The sequence below is a fragment of the Momordica charantia genome (assembly GCF_013281855.1).
Source record: "Momordica charantia cultivar OHB3-1 chromosome 6 unlocalized genomic scaffold, Mcharantia_2.0 BLBB01000006.1, whole genome shotgun sequence".
NCBI classification, from domain to species: domain Eukaryota; kingdom Viridiplantae; phylum Streptophyta; class Magnoliopsida; order Cucurbitales; family Cucurbitaceae; genus Momordica; species Momordica charantia.
The window spans coordinates 23967304-23986250 of NW_028275164.1; the positions used below are offsets into that span (position 1 = coordinate 23967304).

General features: G+C 40.8%; 2 protein-coding genes across 4 annotated transcripts; both read left to right on the plus strand.

The window, feature by feature from the left end:
* The first annotated feature begins 3190 nt into the window (after positions 1 to 3190).
* LOC111023354 (geraniol 8-hydroxylase-like) lies at positions 3191 to 7101 on the plus strand. Of its 3 annotated transcripts, XR_015791246.1 has the most exons (4): positions 3191 to 4246; positions 5126 to 5759; positions 6597 to 6733; positions 6861 to 7101. XR_015791246.1 is itself a non-coding variant. In XM_088124775.1 (3 exons), exons 1-2 carry the CDS (start codon positions 3719 to 3721, stop codon positions 5744 to 5746), a joined length of 1149 nt encoding a protein of 382 aa, XP_087980901.1. In that variant the 5' UTR covers positions 3191 to 3718; the 3' UTR covers positions 5747 to 5759; positions 6861 to 7101. The 3 variants fall into 3 exon arrangements, 2 of the variants coding, with proteins under 2 accessions (XP_087980901.1, XP_087980900.1); XM_088124775.1 differs by lacking the exon at positions 6597 to 6733; XM_088124774.1 differs by lacking the exons at positions 6597 to 6733; positions 6861 to 7101 and having other exon boundaries at positions 3193 to 4246; positions 5126 to 5873.
* On the plus strand, positions 6486 to 10396 carry LOC148210993 (uncharacterized). The gene is made up of 3 exons (XM_088125266.1): positions 6486 to 6509; positions 9149 to 9493; positions 9574 to 10396. The coding sequence occupies exons 1-3, from the start codon at positions 6486 to 6488 to the stop codon at positions 10237 to 10239; spliced, it is 1035 nt and encodes a 344-aa protein (XP_087981392.1). The 3' UTR covers positions 10240 to 10396.
* The last annotated feature ends 8551 nt before the right edge of the window (positions 10397 to 18947 follow it).

The following is an 18947-nucleotide window of genomic DNA, read 5'->3' on the forward strand; positions in this document are numbered from 1 at the left end:
TATTTCTCTTGGAGTAGGTCTTCTTGGAGGAAAAATCGTTAAGGGGAAGTCCCAAAAGAAGGTCATCCTTGAAATGATAATAGTCATCCTGTCAAAGTCTTCCTTGAGGGGAAGATCATCCTCGAGGGTGATGGGATGTAAATCCCACGGCAGAAATGACAATTTTGTTCTTGAATTTTTAAGAACAAAACCACTAGAGAAAAAGAGAAATACAGGGAAAAATAAAAACTCATTTTTGAAGAACTGTTCTTCAAGGAGTCACCAACGAACACCAATCCGTTTTAGCACCATCGATCTTCCCGTTATTCTCTGGGAACGAAGATCTTGCTTGTCGGAGTAAAGGAAACCGAAAAAGGGATTGTGTGAGAGAGAGATTTTTCAATAAGAGAGAAGCTTAGAAATAATTTTTTTGTTTTGTTTTTCTTTTGTAGAACAATTCTGCAACCAAAACAAACCAACATGACGTGGGGTATCATTAAACTTCTCCCCTCCCTGCACAATTGCTGGGGAGTGTTTTAATTGTAATATTATATTAATTATAATAATATCAATAATTAATATATATAATCAATTAATTAATCTTATTGATTAATAAATAAATAATCTAATTAATAATTATATATATATATTAACTAAATAATTAATTAATACTTAATTATCTATTATCAAAATAGAATCATATTCTAAAAGCATTTCTTTCGTATAACCTATAGTTGTAATGTACATTCTATGCACATTATTTTTAACCTATTGTTTTAATATGAATCATATTTATAGTACTTTTATTTGAATCTCATTCAAATAATTTATCTCATAATATATAGTTTTAATTAGAATTAACTATATATTATAATGTATCAACATATACATATATATACTTCATCCCTTGATTAATTTGAACATTCCAAATTCTTCAAAAAAAACTTGAACCTCGTTTTGCTTATTGTGAGCTAGCAAGGGGACCTAATGGACCTACATATCAGAAGCTCTAACGATACGAGATTAATCGGTTAAACTCATTAACCGAGTTAATCAACATTCGTTAACTACGGGTCACTCCACTAATGACCCGCAGCTGCACTCTTCTCGCTGTAGAATGTTTTCATGTCCACGGATATACGACCATTAATGTCAAGTCAATCCTTCACGAGTGCTCATAACTCAAGCTGGGTCAAATTACCGTTTTATCCCTAAGTTACATCTTACTCCTTAAATATCACTGCTTCTCTAATGAACAACCCAATTATGGTCTGACCAATAATCGGAAGTCCCTCTTGGGCCAGTGAGAGGGTGAGACCCCTTGTTCAAGTCCCGGAGTCAGCATTTAAGAGAACACTCATCTACTTCGATCCCTTAAAGTCGGGGAGGAGTGAATTCCATATTATGAAGTTATGTTCCCAGCTCCACACTCAGTCTCGTCCCCAAAATGGTAGGAATGTTGAGTCGGCGACTCAGGCCATTCTCACCCATAAAGATCAAAGAACGAGTCATCATGGACAAGAGCCATAACTCACTCAGGATTGAGAATGAGTTGTCTGGTTATTCTATAAAATAGCAATCTGTGAGTCAGTGGTGCTACATCTAAAGATTGGCTATTTTGTGGTCCGGTCTTATACAAACTCATTGTATAGGATACCCCCACTCACATGTCTCCACATGAACGATCTGGATCGGGGCTATATCAAATGTATACATTATCCACTTGTATATCAAGAGTATATAAAATATATACCCAATACATATACTGTCCCAGTTACATGACAATAAACTTGGATGTTTAGTTTATTGGATTAGATAATTGCAATGTTATGAATTCAACAACAAACTGATTGAATATAAATTTGTTTTTACATAAATACAAACTACGAGTTTATGGCAACCACACCCAACAAAGGGAAAAATCATTCGCGATGACAAGGTCTTTCTATTGGGAAGATCTTAAACAGGAAGATCTTGAGGAGCTTTGGAGGTCCAATGATTGCCAGGAGTACTAGAGTTTTGAGAAATTATGTAGCTTTGTTTGGTATGAATGACATAAAAATTTTCGATCCTCATAGGCGGTGCCAACTGTTGATGCAAAATTTTTTCAAGCTACCGAGACTGACTATGTGGCAACTAGCCGAGCTAATGAGGTGCAAGCTCATGCAAGGAAGGACTTAAAAAAAAAAAAACAAACACTTCGACACTCAAGTCAGTATAGGCGCGAGCTCAAGTAGGTGGTCGTTCTTGGAGCATAATTGCATACTTGAGTAAGAGGAATGAAGGTCCTTTTATAGGTAGAGTAAAGGCACACGTCAGTTATGAACGTTACAACAAATCGGTTGGATGATTACGAACTGTCAGGTCATAGGTCAACAATGATTGAGGTCGACTATTCATCCTTTCATATGGATGAGCTTAGTAGCACGGTGATGAATGAGCTTAGGAGCTTAATCATGGTTGAGCTCATGAGCTTAGTGGTAGGTAGCCTTAGTAGATTGGTCATATCTTGTCACGTGTTAGATCATATATATTTTTGCCCCCAATAAAATTGAAAAAAAAAAAAAACAAAGACGTTACCGAACTAACTCTAAGTATTTCTCATCGTTCCCCTAAAAAAGGTGGCAGAAACTTTTAATGCAATCTCTACCTTTAGGGCTTCGAACTCATTCTAGTAGTTGCAAACGGGGAAAGATTGTGAAACGTACCCAAAAAAAAAAATGGACTTAATTTTTATAATAAAATAATAGTAGGTACAATTGTAAAAAAAATGTTCTACAATTAATAAATCATTTTTAAAAATAAAAATAACGAAGGGTCAATTTTCCAATGACAATACATATAAGATAGGACATAATCTAAGTAAGTCAACATCCATCGTACAACTGACCATTACTAAGGAAAAAAAGACATCTCTTTACTTGTCATATATATATATATATATATATATAATATCCTTCATTCTTCATTTTTCTCCTATCAAAACTCTAGTTGTTAGAAAATTGAGATGCAGTAAAATTTATTGAATATTTGGCACTCAAGAGATTAATGAAAAACAGACTTTTTATAAAAAAAATTTCAATACAATATAATTAATCAGCCAAGTATTTTCTTGAAAAGATATTCACAATTCTATCCAAATATATATATATATATTTGCAATTATTCACACCAAGTACGCCCTGCTGTCCAGTGCGCAGCCACATGTTTCTTCGTCTCCAAATATCTATTGAATGCCTATATATAAGATAAAGTGCCATAGTGCCACCATGGAACCCAGCTCCAATTTCCTTCAAAATCCCATAGATTCTCTGAATTTCTTGCTCCCATGGCGGTGGATTAACAATATCAATAATGGAGATAACCAACACCAACCGCGCCTTCTTTCCACCTTCTTCATCGCAGCTTTTCTACTTCTTTTGTTCCTCAAAATTCGACGGCGGCCGCGGCGCTTCCCTCTTCCGCCGGGTCCACGTGGCGTTCCACTACTCGGAAATCTCCCTTCTATGAAACCACAGCTTCACACTTACTTCACCGAGCTCGGTCAAAAGTACGCCCAATCGTAAAGCTCCAACTCGGCCACAAAATCTGCATAGTCATCAACTCGGCCAGCGTGGCACGTGAGGTTCTCAAGGACCATGACGTCACATTCGCCAACCGTGACGTTCCCATCGCTGGCAAGGCCTCCTCGTACGGTGGCCGTGACATACTTTGGAGTCCATATGGAGCCGAGTGGCGGATGTTGCGCAAAATAAGTGTTCTCAAAATGCTTGGAACCGCCGCCTTGGACGCCGTCGCCGCCTATGAAATCCGGCGAAGAGAGGTCAGAAACAGGGTGCGTTACTTGTATACTCAAGTTGGGTCTTCCGTCGATGTGGGAGAGCAAGGTTTCGTGACGATACTCAATGTCATCACCGCCATGATGTGGGGCGGGGCGGCGGTGGACGGAGAATCGAGGGAGAGCATTGGTGCCGGCGCGGCGGAGCTGAGAGAGACGGCGGCGGAGATGGTACACCTATTGATGGTGCCCAATATCTCCGATTTTTTTCCCAAATTGGCACGCTTTGATTTTCAAGGCATAGAGAAGCGAATGCGAGAGTACTGCCAAAGATTTGACGAATTCTTTGATAATTTGATCGATAAAAGACTGGAAATTGACAATGGAAATGGAGAGAAAAATGATTCCTTGCAGTTCTTGCTCCAGCACAAAGATGAAGGGGATTTCAAAGTGCCGTTCACGATCAACCATCTCAAAGCTCTGCTCATGGTAATCAATACACATCATAATTGGAAGTTTTTAAAAAATTGAGAAAGATAAATTGTGACCCATGGAATTTTTAAAGTGAATTATGATTTTTTTTCATGACATTAGTATTCAAGTCAGTTTAGGTAGCAGCGAGTTCAGATTTCTATCAGGTCTAACCGAATATTTAACGATAGAGACTAAATTGTTTTTAATTTTAAAATATAGGAATTAAATTGTTATTCAACAACTAAATGAAACTTAAGAGATTATATGTTCGCTGAGATATTCATGAATTAAATTTATCCAATCCATAAGCTTAAATTTTTGGATTTTGGATGGATGGTGGTTTATTCATCTTAAGATGAGATGGTATCACGTCATGTCTCTATTTTAGAGGAGAGGGGTTGAATAGTGATTTATTCATCTTTAAGATATGTATTTTTTAACATAATTTTAATCTAGGTAGGTAAGTGACTATTATGTTTCATTTTATTTTCCTTCCAAACGCAATAAAAAGTAAAACTGTATCAAAATTATAAGAGTTGATATCAAAATTACTAATTCACGAAAAGAGTAATAGTCAAATTAAACTAGAATCTCGATTCACTACTCTTGTACCATTTTACGAACATGTTAAATCACTAACGAACCTAAAAGTTTAAAGTCTATGCATTAGATAAATTTAATCATTTACCGTCTGAAAAATTGTTTTACAATGTTACCTAAAATTACTTATTATATATATATTTTTTTTTGACATGAGAGAAATATTGAAAAAGATATATATATAAAAAATGTATTTTTTTTTCAGCAGGTAGAGAGAGAGATTCAAAATAGGTCTATCAATTACCACTTGGTTAACTTCATACAATGAATGATACAATTCTACAATGCGGACAGGACATGATTTTCGGCGGGACAGATGCACCGTCAAGTACAATAGAGTTTGCAATGGCAGAGATAATGAAGAACCCGCAAGTTCTAAAAAAGGCTCAACAAGAATTATCTGCTGTGGTTGGAGAAGAGAATGTTGTAGAAGAATCCCACATCCAAAATCTACCATATCTCCGAGCCATAATGAAAGAAACCCTACGCATTCACCCGGCGTTGCCGCTGCTCGCCCCCCACAGCCCCAGCAAGAGCACCGTCGTCTCCGGCTACACAATCCCAAAGGGATCTCAAGTTTTAATCAACGCGTGGGCGATTCACCGAGACCCGTACTCATGGGAGAAGCCATTGGAGTTCAAGCCAGAGAGGTTTCTGAACAATAATTGGGATTACAATGGGAGTGATCTCTCTTACATTCCGTTCGGATACGGCAGAAGAATGTGTGCAGGGACGGCCATGGCCGAGAGGATGGTTCTGTATTTGGTTGCTACGATGTTGCACTCGTTCGATTGGAAATTGGAAAGAGGGGAGAATATGGATATTTTCGAGAATTTTGGGACTGTGTTGAAGAAGAAGACGCCTCTTGTTGCAATTCCCACGCCAAGATTGGCTGACTTATCTCTCTATCAGTAGCTTGAAGTTGAAGGTGTGATTTACCTTTAGTAATTGTACCCTAAGTGTTTCCTTTCGATATCAATAATTTTCATTAAGAAAAACTATACTAACAACTTCTACTTGTTGCTCATTTATTTCGAGTTGATTTTGAGATGAAACTGATATGGTACTAAAAATAGTGAGCGAAAAATAGCTATCATCTTAAAGTAACATGTTAAAAGTATACCTGAACTAGTTATGGATATATGTCAATTATCACAGAACTGTACTTGTTTTGACAAAAATATATATCTTCTCATATAGTAGTTAGCTAATTTCAATGTTATTTAATGTTTACCAAAATTATACAAGTAGTTGACTAATTCCAAGTATTTAATGTTTACCAAATTATATAGGTAGTAATTGTCAAAAAAATATAGAGAGAGAGAGAGGTAGTAATTGGCCAATTTATGGTCTTCAATCTTGAAAAATACATAGTTCTTTTATTAGTAAGAAAACTCATTATTTTTTCAGAAAAAAAAAATTTATTTGTGCATATCTTTCTTAATTATTCCCCAATATTTAATGGTAGTTAGTAAAGATATATTTTTATCGGTAATAATTTAAGTATTTTCCTTCAATGCTAAATTATAAAAATTATTCACGTTTTATCTTTCTTAATTATTCTCGAATATTTAACCATTGCTTGCCCCTAACTTACCTACTGAGACCACAACGTTCGTCTACCAACTATGTTAGGAAAAGTGGAGACAAAAAAATGGAGGTAATAAATGCTGCACAGGTTATTAAACCAAGAAAAATCCTTTTTCAAAGACCAACTTTTTGTTTGGCTTCTTTGTTAAATATTTACCTCCATTATTATATACAGGAACTAAGACTTTTTAGTTTTCACCCGAGAGAAAAACAGAAGCAAAAGAGGGAGGTTGGTGGCGGCAATTTTTGCCAGCAGAGGAAGAGAGAAAAACGAGATCTGGGTGTCGTCGATAGTCCATTTTCACGATTCTTGTGAGATTTTTCATTCTGTATTTCTAAGTAACTATTGTTGTAGTATTTAGAAACTAGGTGACTATTGTTTTAGTATCTAGAGAGCGTTTTAGTGAAAGTGAGACTTATTATAATCTTTCCATTATAGTGGAACCTGCATATCGTAGAAGACTGGACGTAGCTACAAGCTTGGAGTGAACCAATATATTTTCTAGTGTTTGTTTCTATCTCTATCTCGTATTTCTTTTATTTCATTAATAGAACTGTGACTTGCTCATAATCGTAGAAGGGGAAAAATATTAGTTAGATCCTGGATTGCTCTTGCAATTAGAAATATTTTGTTATTACTGCTACTTTTTTTTAATTACAATAACAAAATTTTTAATTTATTTTATTGTTATATTATTTGTTTATCCAAAGATATGCACAACATTGTATTTCAGATTGCAGCTCGAACTCGGCCTCCGGACCGATCTGGATACTTGGGCGGACCTGCACAAAAAGGTGAGCACTCCGACGATCAAGTCAGTATAGGTCGGATTCCCAGTTTAGTTCGAGGTTAGAAATCATCGTACCTGATCGTGGAGTGTGGCCCTCTACTTATGAGTGGTGGTCCCGCTAATCTCGCGACGGTTACATTCGATAATCTCGGGACCGTCGGTTACACCCGGTAATCTCGGGACCGACGGTTACGCCCGATAATCACGCCGCTGACAGTTGCTCACATCAGCCCCTACCGAGCTCCCCAGTAGGCCGGACCTGGGCCAGGTTCACCTCGGCCCTCATACTTAACAGTTTCCGACGTTTAGTGGCGGCCATCTCGGCTATCCGAGCTGGGCGTGACTCATGAGCCATCTTGGAGCACCAATAGGGGTCCTCCACGTGTCCAGGGTATTCCCTTCCCCAAACATTGGCCCCCTCTCTGTCTGGTCCGATCTCGACCTGGCAGAGAAGTTCATTCGACTTGCTTTGGACACGTGGCGACTTTCTATTCGTGGGGAAATATAACCGTCGCGGAAGATTTATTGTCGGAATATTCAAATATTCCGACGCTTCGGATCTCAGGGAGGATCCTAGCCGCTCGTTGATTACACGTGTACGGTGGGGAAATTCTTCCGACGGGCTATAAATGCCCCCAATCCTTCAGGTCATACCTTACGTTCCCTGAATTCTTGGAGTTCGATCTGAAGGCAGCTCGAACCCTTGGTAGGTCGGTCTCTTCCCTCACTTTCTCTTTCTAACGTAGTTGCCATGTCGTCCTCTTTTAGCAGTAACTTAGGATCCGATGAGGACTTAGCTCGTAGGTTAGAGTCCGAGCTCGAGGAGATAGAAAACTTTAGATTCTCCGATGACGGGGAGGATAGTGACGCCTCCACTTCAGGTCAGGGCTTGGAATACCCTTCTAAGATACCTGAGCACTACCTCGGATCCCTTCGTAGGGGGTTCGCCATCCCTGAGAACATCCTCCTCAGGCTTTCGGAGGAGGGGGAGAGAGCTGACAATCCTCCAGAAGGATGGGTCACTCTCTACTTCAAAATGTTTGAGTACGGCCTCAGGCTTCCCCTTCACCCTTTTGTCCAAGAATTTCTCTTCCGGACTGGGTTGGCTCCGGCTCAAGTGGCCCCCAATGGGTGGGGTGTCATTTTCGCTTTGGCCATCCTTTTTTGGCTACGAGCTCGGGATAGTGAGGAGGCCGAGCTGTTGGACGTAGACCAGCTCCTCGCGTGCTTCGAAGCGAAAAGGATAGCTAAGAAGCCTGGTCGTTTTTATATGTGCGCAAGGAAAGGCGCTGGCGGTATAGTTAAGGGGCCGACCTCCATCAAGGGATGGGTGAGGAAGTGGTTCTACGCTTCTGGGGAATGGCTCGCAAAGGACGAGTCAGGTCGTTCCTTCTTTGACGTCCCCACTAGGTTTGGGAACCTAGGTACGGAGTAGTTCTTGCTTTTTTGTAATTTTCTTTTCTGTCGTTCAGGACTAACTCAAGTTTTGTCTTTGTACAGTTTCAATCCGACCAGTCCCCGAGCTTACGCAAGCCTCCTTCGACACGCTGAAATACTACAAGGAGCGCTTTCCGAGGGGTAAGAAGGTCGGAACCCTGGTCACCGACGAGCTGCTGCTTGAGTCCGGGCTGCTAGATTACAACCCTGCAGTTCGTTCCATTGAATCCTCAAGGCCGAACTCTGAACTTGGTATGCCGAGCTTGCCTCAGCCCTTTTCCTTCTAACCTTGCGATGACCCCTGTTTTTATTTTGCAGCCATGGTTTGCGGATTTGCAAGCAGCGTGAAGCGCAAGTCCAAGGGCCAAGCCCATGCTCTTGAGGCCGCTCAGAGTTCGGAACCTACCACCCCTGCCGTGGCAGGGCCTGCCTCGGAAGATCCAGCCCCAGTGATCGAGCTGGAGTCTTCTGAGGGTCCCTCGAGGGAGAAGCGCCCCAGGGATTAGACCGAGGCGGTGGACGCCCCGCCTTTGGGCGAGGAGGTGAGGGAGGAAGCCCCTCTGAAGCGAAGAAGGAAGAAAAAGAAGGCGACCTCCCCCTCGGAGGTCGGAGCTTGCAGGGTCTTGCCTGCAAGTTTCGCAGATCGGGCGGACGACCCTGCGGCCAGGATGGGCGGGACGTCCGACGTGAGGCACGGTTCAGAGTTGAACCGTCAAGTTCCGGGGTGAGGGACCAGGTGTCCCGCATCTCAGCTGCAAGTTTGGACCGCTACCTAAGGAGGGCGTCCAAATTTGTGAGCGACCCTGGGTCCGTTCTGCAGAGGACCATCGACTACGCCGCCGAGGTAAGACTAGTGTCCCCATTTTTGCTTAATTTCGCCTAACAGGTAACTCGGTCTAACTTTTTCCTTGTACCGTTTCTCAGGCGTTCGTTGCTTCCATTCAATCGGCTCTAGCTGTAAAGGCCGAGCTGGATGGGAGGGAAGTTCTGGCAGCGAGGGAGAAAGAGGAGTTCTTTGCTGCCTTGGAGGTTGCTTCCTCCACCACGGAGGATGAGCTGCTGAAGACTCACTCTGAGGTGGAGATTTTGAAGGCCGAGGTGGAGTCCCAGGCCGAGCTGCTGAAGAAGGAAGAGGACAGGTGCAAGGCCCAACTCCGAGCTGCCCACGCTATCACCAGGGGCTTGGAGAAGGAGAAGTTCCAGCTCCTGAAGGAGAAGGACGACATGCTCCAGGCGCTTGAAGCGAAGGACAAGGAGCTGGAGCATGTGACTGCCGAGCTGGAGACGGCGAAGGAGCGCCTCAGCAATGGAGTCCTATTGGAGGAATCGTTTAGGCAACATCCTGACTTCGATGGATTTGCCAAAGACTTTTCTGACGCGGGCTTCAAGTTCCTCATGAAGGGCATTGGTTCCGACATGCCCGACCTTCAGATCGATCTCAGTGGTCTGAAAAGGAGGTATGCCGAGAAGTGGGCGTCTGGGCCTGGCGGCACCCCTGGCCCCCAAGCGTTGGTGGATCAGTATGTCAGAGATCTCGAAGAGGACCAGGTTGGCGCCACTCAAGAGGGCGCTCCTCAAGCAGGTTCTTAGGCGACCACTCTTCACGAGGCCTTTTGCTGTCCTTCTTCCCTTCTCTTTTGTTTTCTGTTTGTCAGGACAGAGCTGCAAGGTCTATAAGCCTTGGCTCTGCTCCCCATTAATGAAGAAGCTTTCACTTATTTTTACTCTGCTATCTTCCCAAGCCAACGTCACCTCGCACCTCTTGCTTTTGAGGTCGCGCCTTCAATTAACATAATTGAAAGTTTGAATTTGAATCTCTTAATGTTCAATGCATTGCACCAACTCTGGATTTGCTAACATCTCACCCTTAACTTAAAAAAGGTTAAAAAGGCTAAAATCCTAAGTCCGTAGCTATTCTTCATATCGCACCTCGTACCCTCAAGTTCGGAGGCTTGATCATTTTGAACTTTTCACATCGCCCCTTTGCCTTGAAGGTTTGAATTTTAAGTTCGTCAGTGGTTTTGACATCGCACCTCGTACCCTTAGGCTTCGGAGGATTGAATTTGAACCAACTGCTGGAATGTGATCGCGTGGGAGTCCGTGGCCCCCATTTAATTTCTGGTCGAACTCGGAAGCATGAAATTAAATCATCACATTTATTCCGATCATAATTCTTTTGGAACAGTCTTTACAGATTCATGGAAAATCCTTTTGGCATTTCAAGGATAATAACGCTTCAGGTGCTCCGCGTTCCACGGGTGCGCGAGGACGTCTCCTTTCAGATCGGCCAGTATGTACGTCCCAGGTCGGACTATGCCCTTGATCTCAAACGGGCCCTCCCAGGCCGGATCAAGGGCACCCACATGCGTTTGGACCCTCCTTAAGACCAGATGTCCAACCTGAAAGGCCCGAGGTCGAACGCGGGCATTGTAATGTCTGGCCATTCTGCCCTGATATTCCGTCAGGCGTAGCTGAGCCATTGCTCTTCTTTCTTCCAACAAGTCGAGGTTGAGGAGCAGCTCTTCCTCATTTGTCGTAGGTTCGTAATGCTCTACCCGGTCAGATGGCATGCCGATCTCAACCGGGACTACAGCTTCGGAGCCGAAGGCCAGGGAGAACGGGGTCTCACCCGTCGACTCTCGTTGGGTGGTCCGGTACGACCATAGAACCTCTGGTAGCTCCTCGGCCCACCTGCCTTTCTTGGAGTCCAGTCTAAGTTTGATGCCTCGCTCGATGATTTTGTTGACTGCCTCCACCTGCCTATTTGCTTGCGGATGTGCGGGGGACGAGCTAAGATGACTTATGCCAAGTTTGCTGCAAAAGTCTTTGAACTTGGCGTTGTCAAACTGCTTCCCATTGTCTGTCACTATGGCCTGCGGTATACCAAAGCGACATATAATATTCGTCCATACGAAGGACGTGACTCTGGATTCCGTTATGTGGGAGAGCGCCTCGGCCTCGGCCCACTTGGTTAAGTAATCCACTGCAACCACAGCGAACTTGGTCTGGCCCTTGCCCAAAGGGAAAGGACCAATGATATCTACTCCCCACTGCGCGAATGACCACGGGGCCGAGATGGGGGTGAGCAGCTCGGGAGGTTGGTGGATTATGGTTCCGTAGCGTTGGCAATTGTCGCAAGTTCTAACGAACTTCTTGGCGTCCTGGCTGAGGATCGGCCAATAGTATCCTTGTCGGATTACTTTGGCCGACAGCGACCGGGCGCCTGAGTGATTGCCGCACACTCCTTCGTGGATCTCTCTGAGGACGTACAGGCCCTCTTCAAGGGTTAGGCATCTCAATAGAGGCAGGGAAAAGCCACGTCGGTACAATGCCCCATCTCGGACCACGAACCGAGCTGCCCGCCTTGCCAACTTTCTGCGCTCCTTGGGGTCTTGTGGTGAGTTGCCCCTAATGAAGTCCGCGATCGGGTCCATCCATGAGGATTCTGGAGCGCCGATCTCCATCAGATCTGGCTCTAAGATCGAGGGATTATCTAAGATCTCGACGGGGACCGACCTGGCCAGGTCCGCTCTCCGCCCTTCGATACTCAGCTCAGCCGCTGGAAAAGGATCCCTTGTCCTTGGACTTGGGATCTGCCCTTTCTACATCTTTTCCACTTCTGCCCCGGCCGATCTTTCGCTCCGGTCGGCCGGTTTTGGTTCGGAGGAGCTCCTGTCCATCGATGACTTTCTTCGCCTTCTGAAGTACCTCGGCGAAGGTGGCCGGGGCCTCCTCCCCAAGTTTCACCGTGAGGGCTTTGTCGGCTAGACCGGTGAGGAAATAGCACATGGCCGACTCATCGGAGCAGTGTGCAACCTTCAACTTCTCCTCCTGGAATCTGGTGACATATTCCCGCAGTGTCTCACCCTCCTTCTGCCTGATGGTGGCGAGATGGGTCGCTGTCTTTTTGTCATAGTGCCGAGAAGAGAACTGGGCGAGGAACTCCCTTCTCAGCTGAGAGTAGGTCGAGATCGACCTGGCTGGCAGTCTCCAATACCACAATCGCGCGCTGCCAGTAAGCGCGATCTGAAAGGCGCGACATTTGATTGCGTCTGAGGCAAGGCGCGATCTGGAAGTCCATGAGGCCTTCAAAGACCTCAACATAGTCCTTGGGGTCCTTCGTCCCATCATAAGGCTTCACGGTAGGAGCTTTGAACTTCGGAGGGATTGGTGCTTCCAAAACGTCCGAGGTGAAAGGCGATTCTCCCAAGTTGTCATCGTTCAGCGAATCATCTTTCTGCTCACATTTGGCCTTTAAGGCCTCCACCTGAGCATCGAGCTCGCCCCTCAGCTGGTCGAACTCCTCCCTTGTGATTATCCCTACGGGATTGTGAGAGGATTCAGCCTGCTGGTTGGAGCTCCTGTGTGAGCGGGATGGTGACTGCCCTTTTCGGAGAGACGAGCCTCTCTTTCTGTTGAGATGCTCACGGAGGTCTCCCCTCTGGCGAGTGTACCCCTCGCTCTCGTTGTCTTCGGGACGTTCCTCCTCGGCTGGGCCGAGGTGGGAACCCCTTTGCTCGCATACGTCCACGCGCGTTACTCGATTTTCAGATCGGGACCCTGCGCCTGCAGCTAGCATCATTTTGTTATACATTTCCTCCATGGAGCGCATTTGTGTGCGCATTGCCTCCATCTCTCTCTGAAGCGCATCAAAGTTCTCGCTTGTTAGGGCCGGGGCTGGACCCCGGGCGCCCTTCTCAGAGGTCCCACCTCGGCCACGGGTGGCCTTGGACGTCCTCGGGTGCGCAGGCGGTAGGGCAGGCGCGGTGATCCGTGCCGACCTGCGGAGGGGTTCCGTTGCTAGGCCGTCGTGACCTTGCCCCTCTACCGCTGCTGCTCCGACCTCCCTCTGGTGGGCATCGCTGGCAGCTAGAGTCCTTCGATCTGTCGTATTGGTCGAGTTCGCTGGTTGAACCATGTTCGCTCACGTGTTGGTTTAAAAGAATTGGGATGACTGAGATTGTCTTCCCCACAGACGGCGCCAAATGTTTATGCAAAGATATGCACAACAGTGTATTTCAGATTGCAGCTCGAACTCGGCCTCCGGACCGATCTGGATACTTGGGCGGACCTGCACAAAAAGGTGAGCACTCCGACGATCAAGTCAGTATAGGTCGGATTCCCAGTTTAGTTCGAGGTCAGAAATCATCGTACCTGATCGTGGAGTGTGGCCCTCTACTTATAGGTGGTGGTCCCGCTAATCTCGCGACGGTTACATTCGATAATCTCGGGACCGTCGGTTACACCCGGTAATCTCGGGACCGACGGTTACGCCCGATAATCACGCCGCTGACAGTTGCTCACATCGGCCCCTACCGAGCTCCTCGGTAGGCCGGACCTGGGCCAGGTTCACCTCGGCCCTCATACTTAACACTTTCCGACGTTTAGTGGCAGCCATCTCGGCTATCCGAGCTGGGCGTGACTCATGAGCCATCTTGGAGCACCAATAGGGGTCCTCCACGTGTCCAGGGTATTCCCTTCCCCAAACATTATTGATAGTAAATATTTTTTATCGTAACAATTTATTTAATATTTTAATAATTAAAATAAAATTACTTCAAATAAAATGATTTTTTTATTAGAACAACTCTCATTTAATTTAAAATATTATTAAATTTTTATTATTCTAATATTTAATACAATTCTAGCTTTTTTTATAAAAAATCTATTGATATTAATTAATAATGACAAAGAAAAATTAAAAAATTATAATTATAATAAAATCATATCAACTAATAAAAGTTTATATAAACTAATAAAAGTTTATATATTTTTACTAGAAGAAAAATTATTAGTAGTATAAATGAAAAAATAAATAATAAAAATATAAAACTATTAATTATAAAAAGTTATGGGTGTCATTGGCAAATGGTAAGCGCAGTAAAATAATTATAATAAATGTGTGTGGCTCACGAAATAAGAAATAAGAAATGTGAATAATATTGATGATGTTGCAAGATCCACCATTTGGTTAGATTCCTACACTTTGCTAAATATGGAAAAATGGATTCTTATTTCCGTGAAGTAAATATGACATGAATTTAATCCACTGATCATGAATGCTATTATTAAAGTCAAGTAAATATGACATGAATTTAATCCACTGATCCTGGATGCTATTATTAAAGTCAATAGTAACCCTTGGACATGGATCAACTCTTACCAACAACAATCGACCGAGCTTGCATCGGAAAAGGACATGTTCCGTTGACTCAACCTTTAAACCCCTGTTCGGAACCTCTTATTTGGAAGGATTTCAAAATCAGATTTTGAAATTATTTCCATAGTATTTAAAAAAAAAATTTGAATTTCCAAATATTTCAAATCTCTCGTTTTACCTTCAATTACTTTCTGTTCCAAATAGTTCAGATTTGTGAGGATTTCAATTTTAAATATAACAAATTTCTATTTTACCCTCTTTTTTAGGAAAAAAATAGCAATGTAATTTTGTGTTACAATGTTACCTACCTACACTTATAAAGACTCTCTTCTGTATAGAACTCTCTTATGCTATGCAATCATCAACCTAGTTTCAATGGTTCCTTTTATCGTCTGTAGCTTTATTTATTCTAATAGTTTTCTTTATTTTAATGATTATAATTTAAATCTCTACCGGCAGACAATTTTTTACCTAATCAAGTAAACTTCAGGATTGTTTTCTCTTTTGTTATGATGTATTTACTTTTTTCTTCCATTTAATTGTTGCTTGGATCTTATTTATTGGTTTTTGGTAGATTTTTCGTCTTTCTTATTTTTCTTCTTTCCTCATTTTGCTTTTTTAATACTGGATATCTTAAAATACTACGATGAAAACGAGAAAAAAAATACGTTGTTGCTAAATTGAGGTGAAAAAGGATTTTCATAAAGGATTTGAAACTTTTTTTTTTTAATATTTGAATCAAGATATTTGTATTTTTTAAAATTTAATTTTTAGAATAAAGATGGCATTGTAAGTTTTTAATTTTGTGAGGTTGATTGGATTAAATTATCTCCTTTTTCTATGATTGGAATTACTACATCATATTAAAATAATATATTATTAATAATATAATATCCTTAAATTCATAACAGTAAAATGTTATACTTTCTTTTCATTTCAAACTATACTTTCTTTTCATTTCCTATGAAAATCCAAACAATAAATTTTAATTTCAATGTATTAGAATCATATTAGTTCCAAACGCAATCAATTTAAAATCCTGGAAGTCAAAATCATTTTCTATTAATTTCAAACGTCAAACTTGTTGGGATAAACACTTAATTTTATGGACCAATTATCCCCTCTTGAACCTAATAGAAAATAGCAAGTAAAAATAATAATTCAAACCAACACGGGTCACAAGCAATTTTAACGTGGAAAAACCTCTTCAATGCGAGGAGTAAAAAACTACGGACCGAAGTCAAAATCTCTATCCTAATCAATAATGAGCTATCTCCTTAGCAACAATTAAAGCCATACAATAATTATATCTCGAGACAATAAATCTCGACATACTCGTGGCATTCTTGCCTTGGCTGCAATAAAAAATTTGCCCTTATTTCAATCAACTTGACGTGAAGAATGTCTTTCAACAACATAAGGGAAGTGGGGATCCGTAAGAATCTGTTTCTATTCAGCCTCCTCCAACTCCAGGTTGATCTTCTCCTAGGAATCCTAACTTGGTATGCAAGCTCAAGAAAGCGATTTACGGATCTATATGCTTCGATTGGCTAAAGCAGGCACCAAGAGCTAAGAAGGGGGCCTGCTTGAAGAAATTTAGCTCGTTTCTCACTCCTTTATTTTGGATAAAGGGTTCCGGCTACCGTGGAACCGTGCAAGGGAATAAACCGGAAAAGAAAATTATAAAGATCTCACCTAGAAAATGATACCAACTACCCACTATTTCTGATTGACCGTCCAGATTGAAGACCTTGAACATGCTGTCAAAATTTCATCTATATCCGTACAAATATTTTTCCTCTCACTCGTGGTAGACGGCTACACATGTTTGTTTTATAAAGGAAACAAACAAAATACTAATAAAAAATCTTAAAAGTTCAAATGGGCCTTCTTCTAGTTGGGCTTCAACTAGTGAAAATACCCAACAAAACGAGCATAAGCTCTTCCCCACTTTTGTAACAATTTGGTTTCAGGAGGAATGGATAGATTTCATATTAGGGATAAGTACATTAGTAGACCATTTAGAGAGGTACTAATTACACAAAGGATTCATTTTTTAAAATTTACACTTTTGTCATAAAATACACCTTTTTAATCGAACCCATTAGTATTTTACAAATATATCCTCTTCTATATATATATGTAATTAATATTTAAAGATTAAAAACTAAAATGGAAAGGTAGCATTTATTTTTAGAATCCCACGATTACAGCATTTTATTTTAAAAAAATTGACCAAATCCCTTCATTTTCTCCATTATTCTATTTTCCTTTTCTGGCGGCCGCTGCAATATATTGGCTCTCTCAAACGGCCAGTTCTTCGTCTTCTTCATTCTTCTTCATCTAACATTCCGGCAGCCATTTTCGATAGTCGGAGGTAAGCTTAATTAGCTTTCAATATTCGTGTTTCTTTATTTAAACGTCATATTCAACTTAAGCACACATGAAAGAGAGATTTTTTGCGTTTGATTTTGGGTATTTAAAACTTATTCAATTTTTGTGCGTTTGATTTTCTGTTTTAATACTACACTAGATTCTTGATTTTCGAATTGTTTTTTTTATTTTTGTTGTGAGATTTTTGTGGGTTTTGGTTAATGATTTTTGTGGGTTTTGTTGCAGTTGAGTGCTTTCATTCATTTGGTTAAGGAGGAATCTCAAGGTTTTCAAGGATAAGGGTTGTCTCCGGAGGAGTTTTGAAGTATTGCACGCTAATGCTTTTCCATGGGTGTTGAAGTCTCCATTGTTTAAGAACTTTCTCTTTTTTTATGATTTCTCCATACCATGTAAATTATAACTCAACATAAATAGGTCATAAATAAAGTATATTATTAGATCCCTAATAATAATTGATTTCAAAAGTTCATAGTATATATGTTATATCCTATAATAAGTATTTATATATAGCATTAACATAAGATGAAATTAATAAAAAGACAAGAACAAAATTAATTGACATAATAAGAAATATATATACAGATAAATTAAAATTAAAATATTGTACATATTAAAATCATTTTTTAAATTTTATAATAATACATGATATGCAAGTTATAATTGAGTATAAAGACGTATATACAGTATTTAATTATATCACTAATACTAGTTGATTTCAAAAGTATACATAGTATATATGTTATAATCTATAATAAAAATAGGTATACAACATTAACATAAAATGAAACTAATGAAAAAAACATAAAAAGAATTGATTGACATTAATAAGAAATATATATATATTTAAAAATAAAAATATTCAATCATACCCATATATTTTGAATATTGTATTGATGCAGTCACAACTTGAGATGCAAAATTTGTTGTGAAACGGAACTATTATTGTCGGATACTTGAGTTGCTAGACCTGTGAACTATTGTATATATATATTGTTTGATTCCTTATACTGAGTTGAATATATTTAAAAAATATATAGAAATAGTTATAATCATTTAGTTGTAATTATTAACTAGTTTGAATTAGAATCGAATGGTACGATCCCTCCGTCACCCCAGAATGAAAGGGGCGATCTCGGGGAAAGCTTGCTTGCTGTAGCCCTCTTTTTGTAGACTAGGCTTGGTAAGCGTAAGCTATTTAAGTAGGCTCGAGAAGGGTAGGCTCGCAGCTTCGCTCAGCAGAAGAGCCTGACTTTCGAAACTATTAGTCAAGCGGGAGCGCCCGCCTGGTGCTACATCATAAGCACATTGGGAACGTAGATAATTGTAACCATATACATATAAAATGACTGTAATGGAATGCCACTCCTCAGGCTTTATTGAAGGATATCGAAGTTTATATGAAATTTAGTTTATGTTCGGATATATCTAACTCAAAGTAGGGAAAATGATATCCATAATTAAAGGATTATGATAACAATATATGAAACGAAATCTTTTATATTTAAAAAAACGAATAACTATAAGAAATATAAATGCAAGGGTAAAATCGGTATTAAAATAAAATTCTACATGCAGAAATCTAAAAGTGTAAAATTAAAAAACTTTAGACATTTATGTAAATAAGTTTTAAAAACAACCTTCCGAAGACATTATCTCTTCATAATATTAACTGCTCCCACCAAATTCCACAAGAGTAAGGAGAGGCCGCCTATCCTTTATCGTGAATGAAAACTTTATAGCAACT

Coding starts and splice junctions, on each gene's coding strand:
- LOC148210993 (XM_088125266.1), top strand. CDS start 6,486: ATGGAGGTAATAAATGCTGCACAG. Junction 6,510..9,148: donor AGGTAATAAATGCTGCACAG/GTTATTAAACCA, acceptor GAAGCGCCCCAG/GGATTAGACCGAGGCGGTGG. Junction 9,494..9,573: donor CCATCGACTACGCCGCCGAG/GTAAGACTAGTG, acceptor ACCGTTTCTCAG/GCGTTCGTTGCTTCCATTCA.
- LOC111023354 (XM_088124775.1), top strand. CDS start 3,719: ATGTTGCGCAAAATAAGTGTTCTCAAAATGCTTGGAACCGCCGCCTTG. Junction 4,247..5,125: donor ATCTCAAAGCTCTGCTCATG/GTAATCAATACA, acceptor CAATGCGGACAG/GACATGATTTTCGGCGGGAC.